The sequence below is a fragment of the Poecile atricapillus genome, chromosome 5 (genome assembly GCF_030490865.1).
Source record: "Poecile atricapillus isolate bPoeAtr1 chromosome 5, bPoeAtr1.hap1, whole genome shotgun sequence".
Lineage (NCBI taxonomy): Eukaryota > Metazoa > Chordata > Aves > Passeriformes > Paridae > Poecile > Poecile atricapillus.
The window spans coordinates 33,685,692-33,705,253 of NC_081253.1; the positions used below are offsets into that span (position 1 = coordinate 33,685,692).

The 19,562-nt window shown below is 40.1% G+C and overlaps 1 protein-coding gene across 1 annotated transcript; it reads right to left on the bottom strand.

The window, feature by feature from the left end:
* Positions 1 to 12: 12 nt before the first annotated feature.
* ACADL (acyl-CoA dehydrogenase long chain) lies at positions 13 to 16,203 on the bottom strand. The gene is made up of 11 exons (XM_058839480.1): positions 16,045 to 16,203; positions 14,431 to 14,592; positions 11,829 to 11,966; positions 11,268 to 11,432; positions 10,280 to 10,346; positions 8,871 to 9,035; positions 8,139 to 8,240; positions 6,198 to 6,311; positions 4,074 to 4,201; positions 2,051 to 2,137; positions 13 to 687 (listed from the first exon to the last, which is right to left on the bottom strand). The coding sequence occupies exons 1-11, from the start codon at positions 16,116 to 16,118 to the stop codon at positions 594 to 596; spliced, it is 1,296 nt and encodes a 431-aa protein (XP_058695463.1). The 5' UTR covers positions 16,119 to 16,203; the 3' UTR covers positions 13 to 593.
* Positions 16,204 to 19,562: the final 3,359 nt, after the last annotated feature.

Sequence of the window (19,562 nt, forward strand, 5' to 3'; positions counted from 1 at the left end):
CGCAGACAAGCATGAGATTGCATAGAAATGCTTTATTATGTTTATTTGACCAAAGTAATTAAAATAAGGCATTCCGGGTTAGATGTAAACATAGAGGTCAGCTGCACAGCAGGTGGCTGCTGCACAGTGAGCAGGTGTATTGGCAACAACAGCAAGTGTCAAGTTCTACTTCCCAAGGGGAAATACAAATTCAAAGTTACATTAATATTTAGTTTTGTTTATTTGTTAAGAATATGGTTTCTCTCAAGACTTGAATCCAAACCTAGCTTTTCAGAATCAACACGATGGGTTCCAGGATGAAAGACCAAACTACCCAACATTCTAGAGACAGAATTGCCTTGCACTACCCACAGCTCTTGACCCCCGAAAAACTATTCTGTGTTGTACAAAGACATTTAAATTTTAAGTTAATTAAGTATTAGATATCCCGCATGTGAGCATATTGTTATTACTAACATGTACTTTAAGTGTCACTTCCTTTAAAGAACATGATACAGCACATTTATTTTACTTACATTCTGATGTCTCATTTTATGCCATATATTAATATAGAACAGAATTCTGCAAGAGTGCAAATATAGTAAGCATCTGCTCTACTTGTCACTGACAATGTCTCTAGCAATAAGCTCTTTCATTATTTCATTGGTACCACCATAGATTGGCTGAACACGGGCATCCACAAAAGCTCTGAGGGAGAAAAAAAACCAAAACAAAACAAGGAAATATTATACACAATGCCTCAGAATAAACATACAATAAAAAAAGAGAGCATTTTATCTTTAGAAATCCCTCTTTTCAAAGTATACTTTTCCCATTGATAAAGTAATTCCTATTTCCTAAGAGGCTTCAACTACCTAGAATATTACAAATTTCCAGGCTGCTGTGCACCAACCCAGAACTGGGTTAGTATCTCTTCCCTGTTTGCTTACAGTGTAAATTCTCCACAATTGTCTCTAATTAAACAGAAAAATAAAGCCCTATAAACCCAGACTCCTGCTACTACTCCACTCCCAATTCTTCTTCCTGATGACAGCACACAGGATGATGACAGAGCTTTTCCATCTTTTCTGCTTCATCACACAGAGAGCAGCCCAGGAGCAATGGGGCATTCTCTGGAAATCTACATATTACTGGACTACAGAGATAAAAACACCCTGTGTGGGCAACTACTGTACACACAAACAGGGGCTCAAGGACACCCCAAACAAGGCTTGCTGGCATTCCTTTAGTAAGATGGTGCAAATCACTCACAAATTACACTCAATAAAAACATAGAAGAATGAGTTATTTTAAAGCAACATTTCATACTCAATGTATTTAAAATTTTTTAAAAAATCTAAACCTTGTCAGTTAAAAAAATTAGTTGACTTGTGACAACTGCACAGCAGTTTTTGCTGTTTCTACTGTCAGATTACCACCTCTTTGATTTTTTTAATAAAAACACTACCAAAATCTCCACTTAGTGTGTCACATGGCCTGTACATAAACTTCACAGATAATACACAAGGATATATACAAAAGCTCCATAAATGTCTCTACATTTGTAAAGTCAAAAAAAGAATGGGAATGGCAAATTCCCATTTTTCTACATATAAATCTCCTTTTTCCTTTTTAAAGGTGTAAAAAAGTTGAATGTAGCCAGTTATGTGCTTGATTTGACAATTTGATACTCAGATCAACATGTTTTCTTCACTCATATGCATTTAATTTCAGATAAAACATAAACTAGCACCCCTCATTTCTACTTTCATACTTTTGCTTCTGTTTTTCCAATTAACATTTTCTTCTAAAAAAACAACTTCTCTTTTGTGGGGAAAAGAAAAAAAAAAAAAGACAGTAATTACTGAACAGCTTATGAGTTATTTAGAGAATTAAAACAAAACCTTCCTGCAGACACCTGTACAGTAGATTCCCTTCCAATTAAACACAATGAGAAAAAGAACAGTAAATCACTACTAACATTAAACAACTAACACACAGACACAAAGGAAGTGCCTCATTTGACTTTGCTGGTAATCTTTCATCATACAATCTGAAATGTTACACTTACTTTGCAATTGGATACTCCCACATGTACCCCCATCCTCCGTGCATTTGTACACACTGAGTAGCTATGCTGTTTTGGAGATCAGAACACCTTAAATGGACAAAAGGAAATTTGCTTTTAGAAGGACATTGCGTTGCAAAACATCACAAAAGATAAAGAGATGTTAACGAGACAAAAACTTAACATGATTAGTAAGAAATAAATACTGTTTAATTTAATGCATTAAAGGTTTGTTCACTTTATGGGACAGCTTTCAGAAAAGGAAAGGCTTCAAAACAGACAAGCTTGTTTACCTTTCTCACAGGCCAAGAGAATCCTTTTGTGAAGCAAGTTGACACAGTTCTTTTCTTGTCAATTCCCTCAGCTTTGTCAGAAATTAACAATAAACCAGGCTTCCCTCACCACAGCCATTAGCAACACACCAGGATACTCTGAGCATAACCATCACCTGGGCATAATTTAATTTCTGCAATAAACTTTCACAATAGCCTTTTCCACAATTCTAAAACATACTGTAATCCTCCAATAGCATTTGTTGACTGCAAAATATGGATTTAATAGCAAAAAAAAATTGCACTGGAAACTCAAGCTGTAGTTAGAAGACATGAAAAAAACAGTTCCTAAGTGTACAGCTTTCAGTGGCAACAGAAGAAATTAAAATGGCAAACCAATTGCTTCTCCTGGAATAATGGCCTTTTCCCAAAACCATCCCCTCATTCATTTAAATCCTTACAGTTTATGATACCAACTGTAATTCTGCAGCAGTGCAGACAGTTGCAACTGTCTTTTCTAAATATATTCTCAAATTCTTTTAGGTACATACCACAACCTGTCACCACAAGAGAAACCAAACCAAAACAACCCTACAGACCTTCCTCCAGATATGAAAAAAAGAGATGCACAAACCAGGTTTTAAAATCCTTCAAAGCTCTAACTCATGTCATTGACTATACAAAATGTTTAAAGGAAAATTCAAGACCAGAGAGAATCTCCTAAAACGTTAGGGAATAAAGCAATGCTACATTCAAGCATTTTCCAGAGCATTTAAATGAGTCTTATGGAAGGGTCACAGGGACTCCACTGGAGAAAAAGGAAATTCACAATAAATCATGATGGTAAACAGCTGTGAAAGTGAGTTCCAAAAGCCTTGCTTATGGAAATTCGTTGAGGAAGTGAGTCTGCATATCTCAGCTGGCATTAGTTGTTTCCTCCTCCTCCTCAAAACTGAATGCCTTTGCTTCTGATCTTGTACTTCTAGGTAATCACTGCCAGGAATACCACTCAAAACCCTTCCTTCCATTGTAAATATTTCTGCACATTTCCTCTATACTTATTTTGAGAAGCCTAAAAACTGTATCTTCCATAAATTTCTTTGCTCATGCCTCATGCGTTGTTTTTTTTCATCCCATCTTTGCAACAAGTTAAAACTATACAAAATCATATTTCCAGTTGTTTTTCTCTGGTAAAACTAAGTTAACATATAACACCACCAAGTACAGGGTGAGGGAGAAGTTCTGGACAATAAAAGAAAGCACTGTTCAGTCCCAGTTACAGCAATTGTAGCCAACTTTTTCTTCCCAAAACCAGATAGATTTGAAAACTGGCTAGGCCAAACAGCAATTGTTAAGTAACATTAACTAAACAGTATCATAGAGCTTCAAATACATTTAAATTTGGCTCCAAATATTCAAATTTTGCTTTGAAAAAAACCACACCAAGCCATATATTTCATTAAAAGAACAACAAAGAAAACAAAAAAAAAAACACCCAACAACAAATTGCTAACAATAAAATGTAAGTTTTTGTCTAAGTACCAATGGAGGACTCGCTTTTACTTAAAGTCAAAGCAGAGGCACGATCTTGCTATTAATGGAAGCCTATTTTAAAAGTATGCCTTTATTTTGAAATTGATCTGGTTAACCAGATCAATTCACAAGGTTTTCAATGTAACTTTGATTTTTTGTTGACCACATCATTAGAGTTAAGATCATGCAAGTAACACTTGTAGATGACTGTAAGCACGTACCAATACTTTGCCATCGAGGCTGTGGCAGAGTCCAGGCGTTTATCTGCATGGAGCTGCAAACAGTTGTCCATAAAAGCTCGGCCCACACAAATCTGTGTTTTTATTTCGGCCAACTTGTGCTGTACTGTCTTGTTTTGGAAGTGGAAGAGAGGGTAGAAGAAAGCAGAAGATGCAGTTTAATACTTTAGGTAGAAAATGCAGCATTTTCCAAAAGGATTGCTGTTAGAAATCACCATTTCAAACTTTGGCTCTGTACTTTGCAGACAATTATGTATTCACCAATCTTATTAGACAAAGTTACTGCTCTTTACATCTCAAGGTCAACTCAGAACACAAATTTAAGAGAAAAAGCACTAGAGAAAGGGAAAACAAATTCCTAGAGAGCATGTGGCAGGAGGGTCAGACTACTCGGCTCCCTCTTGCGAGGGAATGTCCTTTCACTCTGTAGAGCCATGAACTTTCCCAATTAATAATATTTCACCATCTATTGAATGCTTTTTCCATATATTCTTCAGAGTTTAAGCTACATGAAAAGAGACCAAAGCAAAAAATAAAAGAAATTTTAGACTATTAGAAAGTTTTTCAGCACTGAGTTCTGTCACATTGGAAAAGAGGTGTAGACAGAAGAGTCTAGACAAAATCTATCACAAGGTCATGTAAAACCAGACCAGGCAGGCATTTGACCACCTTCTTGTAATTCTGGTAGGGAGGGGATAAAAAAATCACCCACTAATAAAAGTCCTTCCTTATTTCAGTTCTAGAAATGTATATTTAAAAAGAAATCTTACTTCCCTTGACAATAAATACACTGGACCAGTGTACTGCTACAAGGAAAAAATTAACTTCAAATGCTGTAATGTGGCATGATTGAATTAATTAGCCCAAGTCAGAGCTCTAACTGGAAAGGATTATTTATAATATGCACACTCAAGTCATCAACCACAAAAAAAATTAAATTGAAGAGATATGCAGAAATTCATTATTTTGGCAAAAATAATATACTTTATGAAATTTATTGATCACCACCTGGTGGCCTAGCCTAAAAAACAAGATTATTTTGGAGCTCTCTGTACAGTGAACTGCTACAAATAGGAAGCATCCCCTATCTACACTAAAAAAAGTTAAAATACAGTTCTTTTGTGTTTCAGTCGCACAGTGTGCATACTAAATTCCATCTGGAATTATGGATTCCTGGAGGTTCACTTTAAAAACAGATGAAGACCATAATCCTCTGAAGGATACCTAGCATTCCAGCCTCTAAAAGTTTCAATTCTGGTGCTCTTCACAACTAAAGATTTGAGTTTGACAAACAAAATCCCATGACATAGAAATAGATTTTTTTTGCTAACTCTTTCAAAAGTATGTAAGAAAAAGAAGCAGCCAACATCTTTAGCTCACATGAGTCAGTTCTGTCCTATAAACTAAAAATGCAGGAACTTAGCCTCCTTCAGCCCTAACAGTTAATGTCGCTGTCAGGAAAATTGTAGTATAGCAATCCTGTGGAAAGCAACATCTATTTTATGACTGCAGCTGAGGAGTGCAGGCACAAAAGTCTCAAAACTCAATTACCTACCCCCATCAGGAGCAAGCTCTGCCCACAAAGCACAACCCAACAGTTTTTCATGCAGTCACACAAACACCCAGACTGCTGCTAGCTGAGGAATCGCATTCATGAGGCACCTGTGCAGCACCCAGGCAGCAAAGTCACTGCTGGGAGCCCCCTCTTCCAGCAGCCTCCAAAATAATTTTTATGCAGTGCTCTGGCAGTAAAATGCAAGCCTAAGATCAACAAGAGAATTGTTCTTCAGCAGCAGCAAGGAGCCAGGATATTTCCTGCCTACCTATTTCCCTCTCAGAAGCAACACTTCTGAGAGGTTAAATACCCAAGTCATAAAATACAGACATTAAGGCTTTTCTGGTGCTTTTTAAAAATGATGATGTTTGCATTTCAAAAATGAACAATGGGCACGGAGGCAAAAACCAGTCACAGTCCAATGGTGAAAGCTTTGAAAATGACCCTTTCAAAACAGCCCAGTGATTTTCATTTGGTCACTACTTCACATAAACAGCTGTACAGCAAACACACACTAGAATCTGTACACAAGAGGCTCAGCTCTAACTCACCTGCAAATGTGCAATTGTCTTCCCAAAAGCTTTTCTCTGCTTCACATAATTCCTTGTTTCCTCAAACATGAATTCACAGCTAGCAAGGGCCATATCAGCAATTAGCAGTCTTTCCTTTTGAAACACAAATTACAGAATCCAGTTGAGTTAGTCCTACATTTCTCTGCATCAGATGCACAATTAGGACACAGATGTTCAGTGTTGTTCATTAAGGGAGTGGGAGCAGAAGTCACATAAAATATCAAACCAGACATAATGCATTACCGAAATTAATGAGTCGGACAAATGCCTTGCTGTCTAAAGCTCACTTTTAAGTCTTTACTGGCATAATGCTCTATCACAATGAGTCAAAAAATACAGATTGAATCTGTATTTTTGATATATATATATATATTTTTATATTTATTATACAGGAATCTTACCAACTAAAAAATTCACATCAGATTCTGTTTCACTTATTGACTTCCACTGTTCAATTTAAACAACTGTATTTAACAATTTCGATAGAACAACCCTAAGGGGAAAAAAGCCTACCAAAAAATGGCTTGTTTTTCCTTCTCCACTGCACAGTGAAAAACAAAAACTAAATGCAGAACAATTTCTTCTGGCAACACTGAAACAGTCTGATGCATTGCATTGAACCTGTTTGTGAGCACATCTATTTAAAGCAGTAAAATGATTTCCTTTGATCAGATTTTGTATTTACTCACAGTATAAAATTAAAAACCACGATCCCTACCAAATGAGGTAAATACATCATAGCTTATGACGAAGCTCAGACACATTTTGAAGAACAACTTTGCCTCCTTGTCCTCTGAAATAATTCCAAAACTTCATAAACTGACTTGTAAACTAGCAAGGTATTTTGGCAGCTAAACAATTTCTTAACTTTTGTAACTTTAATATGCTTCTGCTTGCAGAAGAGCTAGAACAGCAGTGCTTGTTTCTTGAAAGAGAATGCCAAATGAATCAGAGATGTCCAAGCCATATTTAATTTAGTAAGCCAAGTGCTTCTATACTAGAAGTACACAAGAAATCTTTTTAATACACTACCCTCAGGTTTTTCAATAGCTGTGTTGTTGATTAAGAGATCTGTGTTTGAGCTGGTGGGATATCAACACTTCAACCAATGCCCAAAGAATTCTACACCCAGCACAGCGTGGTTCAGTTAAAAATCAGCAGTATCCACAAAACACGAGACTGTCAGAGACTGGAAAAGATTGATGTCTCCAGACATTCTGGGATGCATGTGTGGGGGTAGGGGGGCAGGTCAGGTCCTGCTCTGCACACCACACCCCCCAGTCCAGCCCTAGAGCATCCCAGCCCTGCAGTGTCTGTCAGTTGTGGCACACTGGAGGCAGTGCCCCAGTCTTGCCTAAGCCAGCTCCTGCATGGCCGAGTGACCATAGTCCCACCTGGGGGCAAGGCCAGGGTGGCTCTGGAGTTTAAAAGGTTGACCACAAGGGGAGGTTGTCCTGACCCTATCAGCCTCTTGGAGTCTCTGCCCCATCATCACTGGACTCAGGAGTTGGTAGCTGTACATGTGTTTTTCTGTATTTTTTCTATTTATCTTTCTCCCTTTCTTCTTCTAATTCTCCTTTCATGGAACATTTTGGGTAATGTAACATCAGATAGATTTAAAGGGTGCTAAGTTAAACAGACTAACTAATGCTAAGATGTTTTATGTCAGTTGGATGTTGTACTACATCCTTTGTCAAAGTTCCTTGATTTTCTACATTTTGCCAGTAAACTTCTGTAATTTTGACCTCTTGAGAATAGCTGATCTCTATTTCTCCTCTGAGCTTAACCCATAGAAACATTTGGGGTTTTTACAAAGGCATCTTGCTTCAGCAACCCAGTACACCACAACACACAAACTTCAGGACTAATGACAAAAACCATCTCTATTCTTCCTGCAGACAACACTCACATTCCTTTTACCTGAGGGAGCTCTGCCATCAGATAGTAGAAGCCTTTGTTCTCTTTTCCAAGCAAGGCACTGGCTGGCAACCGCACATCTTCAAAAAACAGCTCTGCTGTGTCCTAAGAGGATTTGAAATGCAACAGTTGTGAGTCTGACATTCTTATCCCACTTAACTAATTACTCCCTATTGTCTTCTTGCTGTTGTGCACTTTAACTTGAAATCCCAGGTTTAGCCTGGAAGGACCCTCCAGAAGTCATTAGAGCAGCTCCAGAAAAACAATCAGCTGAGGGCCTTGTCCAGTTAAGCTTTCCAAAGCTCAAAAGATGAAGGCTCCAGGGCCTCTCTCGGCCACTGTGCAAGTATCCAATCACTTTCCTGGTGCAGGTTTTTTCCTCATTTCTATTAAGAATTTTCCTTAACGTAACTAAGTCTCCTTTGCCACTCTCCCTTTCACTCTGCTCCTCAAAGAAGGATCAGGCTTCACCATCTCTATTGCCAAACACATCAGTAAGATCCTGTTCTTCCAGGCTTCTTCAGAATAAATGCATCCAGCTTCCTTAGCCTCTCCTTGTACATCACATGCTTCAGATTTCCACAGGCAAAATCAGGATACATATATTGCATGTTTGTGCTCTGAAGTCTAACAACTAGAATAGAACCACAGTTCCATCTTATTTAGCAGTTGCCAGGCATTAAGTGGGTTTAGACTTTCTCCAAGTCTATTGCATTAGAAGTTGTATGAACTCACTTGAGCTTTCAGGCCAATTTTGTTCAGTTTGCGTCCTTTGATGAAACCTTTTGTTCCATTTTCCACCAGAAAAAGGCTGATGCCATGAGCAGGGGATCGGGCCTCCCGGTCTGTAACCGCAACCACGATCACTACGTCGTTCATCCAACCATTAGTGATGAACACCTGTAAAAAAAAAAAGCAACTTAGAATAAAGCAAGGTGGATAGAGGTTAGAAGAGATCACCAAGTAGCAGAAAGTAAAATTACATTGACACTTGCAAAGGTGAACTGAATGGCAAGGTTCAAATGTCCAGAAGAGTTTCAAGCTTTTGATACTGTTTTGGAACAAGGCAGACATTAATTTGAGAAGTATTGTGTGGGGCAGAAGTGTGAAGTTAAAAGAATGCACACATCTGTTTCTTTTGTCTGTCCCATGATAAAGAAGGAATACAATGTCAAATGTAGATATTGAATAAACACAGAGGTTCTCTTGTCTAGAAATTAAATTAGTAAGGCATAACACTCAAAACAATCAACGGCTTCTATTATCTTCTAATAACTTCTATTACAACTGCTTACTATTATCCTGCAGAACAACTCATGAGCCTGTCAAATGGATCCATCTTAAGTCCAGCAAAAGAAATCTTTCTGTCCTGTTTGGCTTCAAATGAGTGGCATGAGCACCTTTTTAGCACCTATGCATATACATCTGCTTGCACACACTCTCACCACCGAAATTCTTCTAAGACCAGAAGTCTCTATCAGTGCTATGTTATCAGCAGCTGTATAAAAGAAGATCAAGACATTTGATAGCTTTCAAACAAATGGCCTGTTGAACTCCCACTCCCACTTCAACACTATTTCTGCCTTCTTAATTTTCACTGTGGTAATGAAAAAAGTGCTTTCCCACAGCTTGATAACAGAGAGAACATCCTATGCAGCTGTTTTGGTTTTTTGCTAACAAGACCAGCAAGCTCCTGAATAAAGATTCCACAGCTTGCATTGTGGCAACACAAGTTTTTACTCAGGCCACAGAAGATTTCACAGCAGTAGTGAATATATTTTATTGTTAAACATTAGTACTAAGAACCATACTGCTCATACTACACAGCACATATTTTTTCCCTTTTTCTTCACAGTTTAAGGGAAAATAAGCCTTTCAATGCTTATTTTAAAGCTACAAAAAAAACTAAACAAGCCCTCCATAAATCAGTTTATAAATTGCCTGCAACAGACATATCTCAAGACCTATATAAAAAAGGTAACTGGAAAGAAATATCTCACCTACAACATAACCCACACAAAAAACCCAAACCAAAAGTAAAAGGGTTGGGAGGAGATGCTGAGAGCAGTGCACATTCTGCTGCATTCAGCTAAATGTATTCACTTCCTAAAGCCTATGAGCAGTATGTATGTCAGTGCACTTACCTTACTCCCATTAAGAATCCAGTCACTTCCATCCTTTTTTGCGTATGTCCGTACTCCCTGCAAGTCACTAAAACAAAATTCAAAAAGGTCCATAAAAAAATCATTCCAGAAGCTGCAATTTGCATCTTGAATTCTATCCAGTACAAAATAAGGTGGATTTTATACCATCCAGACATGGGCTTGGTGAAAGGATAATGTGACACTGTGAGATAGCCAAGTGTAATAGAAACCACAGGCACGCTGTGCAAAAGGATGATAAATCTATGCAACCACCCAGGAGCATGAGGGTCCCATTTCCCCATCTCTGCTTGTGGGAGATGGTGTAATACAAGCACTGACATCAACAGGTCAGCACCCACTTATACCAGTATGCCTCAGACAACAAATGCCAGATAAAGCCACATCCTCTCCACAGTCTCAGTCCTGATCAGGAGACTGTGAAAAGCCCTGAGCAACATCTGCCATCTGTAGAAACATGACACCAACAGGTTTTGAACTTCACCTGTCCCTCTCTCTATTTTGGAAACTGGTCAGATCACCAGTGTCTACTCCAAACAAGGGCTGGGCAAGGAGAGACATTTTTCTGAAAGCATTCAGAGGAAAGAAAAACGAGGTGTTCTGTTCTACAGAAAAAGCTAGTAATAGAGCCAAGACTTCTTTAGCAAGATATGTAACTTCCTGCTGACTATGCTTCATGTTATAAATATGTTCACATGACAAGCAACTTGGTAACTATAAACTCAGATTGCAAAAGCAAATACAAAGCATTTTTTCCCACAGTGGGACAATACAGAAATTGATTCTGAGCTACTATCTTGAAACGACAAAGCTGTAATAAAGTAATCTCTAACAGGTTTTTCAAGTCTTGCCTACAATGTAGGATAATCTAGTCTATAAAGTAACTAACCAGGAGGCTCAGAATGTTTTTCACTGACAAATAAACAGACAGCAATTACTGTTGAGACCACTGTTTTATTATTTGGCTTACCTGCCAGCCCCAGGTTCTGTCATGGCAATAGCTCCAATGCACTTGCCTGCAACCATCTGGGGGATAAAGTGCTTAATCTGTTCTTCAGAGCCATAGTTTGCAATGTAGGGCATGACTATATCTGAATGAAGGCTGAACCCCGGGCCTGTACAGTTAACATACATCCTGGAAAAAACAGGAGGGGGGAAGTTCAGAAAAAAGTACTACCAAAGACTTAAACATTGAACTTGCACTGTTACAACACAGACCCAAAAATGAAGAAAACCCCACTACAGAGAAGCCTCAGAGATATTCTGGCACTTTTACCATTATTTATAGAATTTAATTTCAGAGTCAAGAGGGTATATAACCCCAGTCACAAAGTCAATGTTACTCACACAATGATCCAGAATACACAAAAACATGAGATATTTACATATATGTAAACTATCCTCTCCACAGAAAAGATAACATAATTTTCTGTAAGCAAATGTAGTCCATAATGAGGATAACTCATGGAAAAAAAATACAGTCACAAACAATATGATCACTGAAATTCTTCCTGAAGCATGTAGTACTCACTGCTCCTCCCAGACAATGGCTGAAGAGAGAATATCCGCTCCGATGCCTCCATGTTTTTCAGCAATAGCAACACCCAGCAAACCCTGCTGTCCAGCTTTTTCCCAGAGCTCCCTGCTCACTTGGCCATCCTTCTCCCATCTGCAAAATGAACACAAAACCAGAGTCACACACTGAACCCCCACCACGTGCTACTGTTTATCTGTCACAGCTGCTCCTTCACTCTGGAACACCAACAGACAGTGTGAAGGCACACAGACAGCTACATGTCACAGCCAAGGAGCAGTGGCTTCATCACAGAGTTTCTAATCCTCAAGTCCACAGATGACACTGTCATTACAGGGACACCAACTGTAAAACAAGTTTGAACTCCTGCTTCCAATGTGTAACCTGACAGGATTTCATTAAGACTTGTAATGACTCTTATACCAGACTGGGATTTAGGCAGTTTAGCCCCAAGCACCTGGATAATTACAGGCAGGTCTTTATCCTCCTAACATTCCATTTACAAATGTACATTTACCCACATAAAAAATGAGTATAACACATCAGTATCTTTCATCAAAGACTTCAACTCTACCAATGAAAAATGCTTTATCAGAACCAAATGTTAACATACTAGTGAGTTTTGTATAAAAATCTGTCCTTGTGTGCTTCTTATGAGTCAATACTGTATCTTGATAAAGTATTGCTTTAAGGTACTTTCAAGTTTGTGTAAATAGATAGTTGAGGATTATCTGCTGACACTTTGAAAACTTTAACAGGAATCACCTATTCTTGGAAAATCAGTGCCTCTTTATGGGCTTTGCCAACTCAATAGAACGTTGGATGGTCATTAAGGGTCCAGGTTTTCCTTTTTTTAATGCCTTTTTTTTTGTAATGCCACAATTTCAAAATTGTAGGTAAACAGACTTAATCAGAGACATTTTTCCAATGCACCGGTGCCAGAGCAGCAGAGCTATACCACAGCTATCTACACACAGTTTATCAAGTATCTTATCCTACATATAAAAACAGAGTCATAGAATAACAGAATGGTTTGAGCTTAAAGTTCATCCAGTTCTGACCCCCTTCCACAGGCAGAGACACCTTTCACTAGCCCAGGTTGCTCCAAGACCCATCCAACCTGGCCTTGGCCACTCTCAGGGATGGGGAAGCCACAGCTCCTCTGGGCAAGCTGTTGCAGTATTTAAGCTGATTCACAGAGCTTTTGCTCCTCCACTGGAAATCTTAAATCTCTTTCTACCATCTTTGCTTTCCCCCCTGATCCCCACTTTCAGGGACATTCCTGTCTCTACTTCACCCAGCACCAAGGCTTCTCCTCCTCACAATAATCCACAACTGCACTCACTGATGCTACATTTGTCTCTTCACCTCAGCCCAGACAATTAATATACTGTGCCTGAAGCTTCCTTGTTTACTTGAAAGGTGTGAGAACAGATTGGTTCATCGGCCACTGAAGTGATGCAAGAATACAAGTTCAGCCTGATCCTGCCTCTCTAAGAAATTGTTGTGTCAGCAAGATGGCAAATAGGATCTTCAGCAACCTCAAGCAGAGCCAGTATACAAACACAAACCTGCCCTAGAAGCCCTTCCAACACAAAATGAGGGAAAACATCTAGTTTTATGGACACAATATGACAGTACAGTGGAAGAGCATACTGTTACAAGGTTGTGGTTTGAGGATAAAAAAAACAAGCTGTCTCCAACCCTGTTTTAAGCCTCCTGCTGCTCATTGCTTCCCCAGAGCCACGATGCTCCACCCACTCAATTGAGGCACCTCAGCTATTTGTGGATACACACTTGAGCTGTGTCAGGATCCTCTCATCTAGCAGGGCAATTTCAGAATAAGCCCTTCACTATCCCTTGTTGTTTGCATTTCAAGTAAACTAGAAATTGCTGAAGCCACTACTACAGCTTAACACTTTCGGTTCAAAACCATACTCTGAGTTAATTTATTTCCTTTTTGCCACTGTAATGTGATTGGATATGACTAAAATAAGGGCTAAAACCACCCTCCAGCCTCTAGTTCAGTGGAATTGCAACACTTCTACTCTGTGCAGAAAATGCACATATTTCCACAGAAACAAAAAGAAAAAAATTCAAATAAAGGTGCTTTGTGCAAGTTTCTTGGTAATACATAATTCACCTCACCATGGTATACGTACTTGCATGGAGCTACAAAATCTACTGTAAGAGAGACAGTAACACATGATCAAAGCCTTTTTTAGTGACTGTTTCCCAACAGTGTGGGAACTGAACTGTGTCCCAACTCTAGCCCAAAAACATCTGTGTCAGTTAATCCTAGAGGCAGGGAAACTTTGCTGCAACCCTGCAAAGTGCATTTGTCTGCTCGTGGGCCCAAGCTGAAGATGCCAGATTGCCTGCACTGCAGCTCAAAGGATACATTCAATTTTGATTTTGTGTGATTTTCCTTCACACACGCCTTTCACAGGTTTGTTTCAATTTGGTAAGTTTGAAATAGAAAGCTTGTACGTGAAAATGAGTAACCTTTATATCCTATTGTATCAGGAGTAACACCACAAAATGCATTTTGGGGAAAAACGAATATTGGCAAACCAAAATGTTTATAAGGTTATCTTACTCTGCGTGAAAAGGCAGCACTTCTTCCTGAAAGAATTTCCTGGCACTCTCCCTGAAGATATCATGCTCTGATGAGAAGATCCTCCGAGTGCCAATATCAGTCAAACTTTTAGCAGAAGATGGTTCCAGACGCTTTGTGCCATGCTGTTCTGTTTGCAGAGGACTAAAAAAAGGCAAATTAATGCATTTGTTAAGACACAGGCACCCTATTTGCATAACCCTTTTCAAAAGGAGGAAACCAAACACAGCTCACAGCCCAACTCTGGCACATCATTAGGCCTAAGGGTTCCCGTGATAAATACAAAGAACTAACATACACTGCACTCCACTGGACTATTAATGGAGGTAAAGCAAGGCTGGTTTGTCCTTAACACTTCAAATATATTAAGAACAATATTACTACATATATAGGTAAAAGAATAGCATTACCCTAAGGAAAACATGTAAAAATAAAAGAATGTTTCAACAGAAAAATAAATACTGAAATAGTGGTAAATGTCAGTAGTAGAAACCACACAAGTTAAGTAAAACTGTGAAATAAGAAAGAAAGGGTTATAACGCTTTCGTACAGGTTTGGAACATCAAGGATGACATACTACTTTAAGACTGAAATGAAAATTCACTTCTCATATTTGTGCATTGGAACTTGCTTTGCTTTTATTGTATTGCCATGTAACATAAGAAATTTTAAGTAGAGAGCTAAGTACATGGAAAAGGCATTCACTTTTCTTTTCTCAAACTGTTTTGTTAATCTCAGTTCCTCTACACACCAACTGTGTGTAGTCCTGCAGAACTCAGCTGAGCCTATGCTTATTTACTCTTGCTATAGAGACAAAAGTCTTTATTTACTACCACATGTAGTTACTCAGGCTCTGCCAGTGCAATAATCCCCCCGAAACACAGACTCTACTTACTTCTAATATTTGGAAAAAATTGGATACAGCAACTTGCATGTTGAGTATTTTGTACCCTCAAAGCTAGACACAAAGCGACTCTCTCAAAAGCTCCACCTTATTTTTAAAGCTACTTAAGATGATGCTGCGTTTCATTTAAGCCCAACCTTTTGTTTAACTGTTGCTCACACCACACATGTCACACAGGGAAGGGCCTGGCTGCTCCCTTATTCTCAAGGGCAGTCCTGGGAGGGCCAGCTCGGTCTGGGAAGGTGTGATTCCTCCGGCCGAGTGGGAACCCGAGCGCTGCTGCCGCGGGGGAACGCGGTCGAGGGCAAGGTCGCTGTCACCTGCTGCCAGCACGGGACTCGTTGTCGCCGGGAACTGGAGCAAAGGTCGGGAGATCACGGGGATGGATGCGCTGGAGCTCCCGGGGCTCGCCCAGCCCCAGCTACACCGCCTGCGATGGGGGCACACGCACCCACACCCACATACAGCGCCTGTAACTCTCCCGCTACACGTGTACACACCACCCGCTCCAAACACACACACAGGTGTACACACATCCCCGCAGAACGGACAGCACACACCGACACACAGCCCCAGGCAGCTCGGCAAAGACATTCACCCCGCTCTCTATGGAACCCAAGCTCAGGGGCGCTGACCCACCCTCAGGGATCGGCGCCTCCCGCCCCAGCGCTGCCCGCCGCGGTGCCGCTCACCTGGGCTGGGCGGAGAAGGGCCGGGAGCCGGCGGCCCGCAGGAGGCCGCGCAGGCGGAGCAGCCGCGTCGCCATCTTACGGGACAGGGCAGGGCGGCAGCGCCGCTGGAGCCCCGCGAGTTATCCCTGAGCCCGCCTACCTACGGCTGGAAATCTCTTCCGGGCTGGAGGCGGGAGGATAGTGAAACATCAGCATAATTGATATTTTTCTAATGGAGCGTTGCAATCACGTCTAGAGGGCAGCGGGAGCAAAGGTGACAGCCAGAAGAAGGGGCTGTGCACTGAAGGCGGCTCGTGTGATGGCACGACCATCGTGTCAGCCCATCGTGTTAGGGGCGACCCTCCGGGCATGGCTCCCTCCTCCTCCTCCGGAGCCCTCAGGAAAGGAAGGGGCTGACAGCCCCCCAGCATGGCGGGAAGCTGAGCTCCCTCCCCTGAGGGCTGCCCCTCACAGAGCCTTTTCGCCATTTTGCCTTCGCGGCCCCGGCCCTCCTGCTGGCAGTGGGTTTCGATTTGCAGAACCTGCCTGTGAAAAACGAGGTTCACGTAATTTTTATAGAATTTAAAAGTTTAATGAAAAAGACAATTAGGAGAAAAAAATAAAGTAAAGTATAGAAATACGGCCGGGTGTCTCTGCATTCAGCCAAGGGAGCACACCTTAGTGACAAAGGATTGTCCCATAAAAACAGAACTCTACTACATATCCATAAATTCTCATACATATTCATACATTCTTCTTAGGATCTTTGGTGTTCTTCTGTTTAGTTTTCTCTTGCCCCCTTCCCAACAGATCAATCTTCTTGGCGCCATTGAGATTTACATTCTCTGATACCAGAAATGCAATAATTTCCTCCCCCAGAGTTCTGGTCACTGCTGTCTTCATCTGGATAAGATAGTTTACAAATGCAGGAGTTCTCTAGCTATTTTTTTTTTTCCTCAGTCTTTGGGTTATACAAACAAAACCAGTTTTTATTTTAATACTATGCCATAGCCTAACATATATGTATTATACTACTATTTCTAAATTTCATCAATAGCAGAAATGAAGAAAACTATATTAATACAACAAAATTTCTCATTCTTATACACATAACATTCATTTTAATATTTGCGAAAAGCCAACAATATAAAATGTATCTATAACACTGCCCAATAAAATGATTTAGCACCCTTTTGTGGGTGTGTTTTATGGGGTATGTTTGTTTGTGTGTAGTTTTTTGGTTTGGGGTTTTTTGTTGTTTTGTTTATTTGTTTGGGGTTCTCTAAATTCAGTTGTTTATGATTATCTTGTGTAGGGGCTTTCTAAAGGATGGAGGTTGTTCTGAATGTTACCCTTCGCACAGCACCAATTCACACGCTGAGTCAAGGTATTTATATTTTTTAATTCTAGTTTGCATAAAGTAGGGACCTAGGTGGTAACCCATAAAAGGCTATTTCCCAATTCATCAAAGCTTTACACTATAGACTTTAACAGACAAAGGTGTACATTTCATTACATAACCTCTTTATTGATTAGTACTCAACCCCCTATTTGCTAGTTGTATCTCTCACTTCTTACACAAATTAGTCCTCATGTGCAGTTCTTCCCTCTGTTTGAGTGTTGGGTCTATTTTGAATAGGTGGTCACAGTCTCCCACTGCCAGAATTACCTTTCCTCCAGTTACTGCAATGCTCATAACTGTACTGATTCACAATTAAAAAAAAAAAAATTAAAAAAAAATCGAGGTTTTACTCAGTTATTTACATTTTGGAGGGGGCTCAATATCATAGTAGTCATCTCTCCAAGGAAAAGCAAACAATTTGAAGTTGGGAGAAGGATGAAGATTTAATAGTCTGCTCATAATTCTTCATCCCTTTGGCTCCTGAGGACACCGTGCTGCAGGGGGAACAGTCCTGACAGAGAATACTCTCCCAAATCAGACATTTTGGGAGAGTTTTAAGTCTTAAGTGGACATTTTTCTCCTCTTTTACCAACAATAGCCTGACTTACAAACTGATATAACTAGATATGCACATAGATCTGATAGCTAGATCTGATATCTAGGAACTATGTGTTACCAATCATCATTAAAAACGGGGTTAAAATTATATACAGTTCCCTTAATTGAGGCTTTACATACTTCCCTCACTTCCTGTGTGGTGTTGTGGAACTTTCAGGAATCCTCTGGAGTCATAAGATGACACAAAAAAAAAAAAATCAGCAAAAAAGGAAGTTTTGAACCTTGATATTTGTTGATAAAACAAATGGTGAAAAGTCTTAAAGTGAAAATGGGACCAGAAGATATTTTTCAAAACTTCATAATTTTAAACTAACTTTAACTTTATTGGGAGTGAATTATACAAAATCTGTTGAAAGAATACTCGTGGTTTGAGTGCTTTTTTTTATATTGATCCACAGCCTAAACCTGTTGTAAAGTCTTTTAACATACATAAAAAATATTTTCAGCTACTGTGTTCCTCCACCTAAAGCCAGGAGATGGCACTAGGGGAATAGCTATTCCTATGGATGAAAGCAGCAGTGCCTCTCGACCAGGGATGGTGTTTTCCGTGTGGCACATTAGCAATACACAGAGCTGTCTGTACTTACAGGCAGGAACATCTGCATCACAAATCCAGCTGCAGCCGGGAAACTTACCCTGTTTTTTCATTTGGGAGTCTGATCTCATATTATTATGTCAGAGTAGGCAGGAGGGAACCATGCAGGAGCAGTTGAGAGGGAAGAAGCAGAAAGGAGATGGTTGGGAATTACTTGGATGCCTAGAGGTAAAATTTGGCTGTGTTTATGAGGTCCTGCAGGTCCAGCCTCCTGGAAAATGCCTTCCTTAAGCTGGTGTAGACTCCTGGGTAAGCCCAACACCTTGCTCATAGGTCTGTCAGCAAGCAGGAGGCTGACAGAGAGATTTGTAATCCCAGGGAAGCCAGATCACCCAATTTACACTCTTGGCAGCTTTGTTGTAGCAAGAAAATCTGGTGGGACATATCCCATCACATATATACCTATGCACTGTAACGGAGCTGAAACGTGGAAGATCTTGTCCTAAGCCACAAAAAAGTAAACTTTGTTCAGGCTTCAAGGATCAGTTTCTGGGATCAGGAGATGTCTTAAACAGACAGTGGCAATCAGATTGACCTCTGGCATTCTTTGGGGAAGAAGGGCTACAAAAAATAGGACATTAAGGACAATCTTTCTCCTTTTTAATGTGCTTGCAGAAAACAGAGTAGAAGTAGATGACTGCAACAGGACAGAGTGCAAATCATTGTTACTCATCACAGATGCTGTTTCCAGTTCAGGATGTGCTTTTCTCGCCTAATGGGTCTTTACAGAGACACAGCAGAGCCAGGGTTAAGTGACAGTTCTGTCTTCCTTTCTTGCCCTGTCTGGTCCCTGTACCTCTGTTCCTCCTGGAGCCATAGTCACAGATCTCTGATTCTTATTTTTCAGCCCATCATGGTGATGTTTTCTCTTTGTTATGGTCATCTCCCATAGCAGTACATGATCTGTCCCTCCTTCCTGAACTC

Coding starts and splice junctions, on each gene's coding strand:
- ACADL (XM_058839480.1), bottom strand. CDS start 16,118: ATGGCGACGCGGCTGCTCCGCCTGCGCGGCCTCCTGCGGGCCGCCGGC. Junction 11,433..11,828: donor GCCATTGTCTGGGAGGAGCA/GTGAGTACTACA, acceptor TGTTTTTTCCAG/GATGTATGTTAACTGTACAG. Junction 8,241..8,870: donor AAATTGGCCTGAAAGCTCAA/GTGAGTTCATAC, acceptor AAATCCTCTTAG/GACACAGCAGAGCTGTTTTT.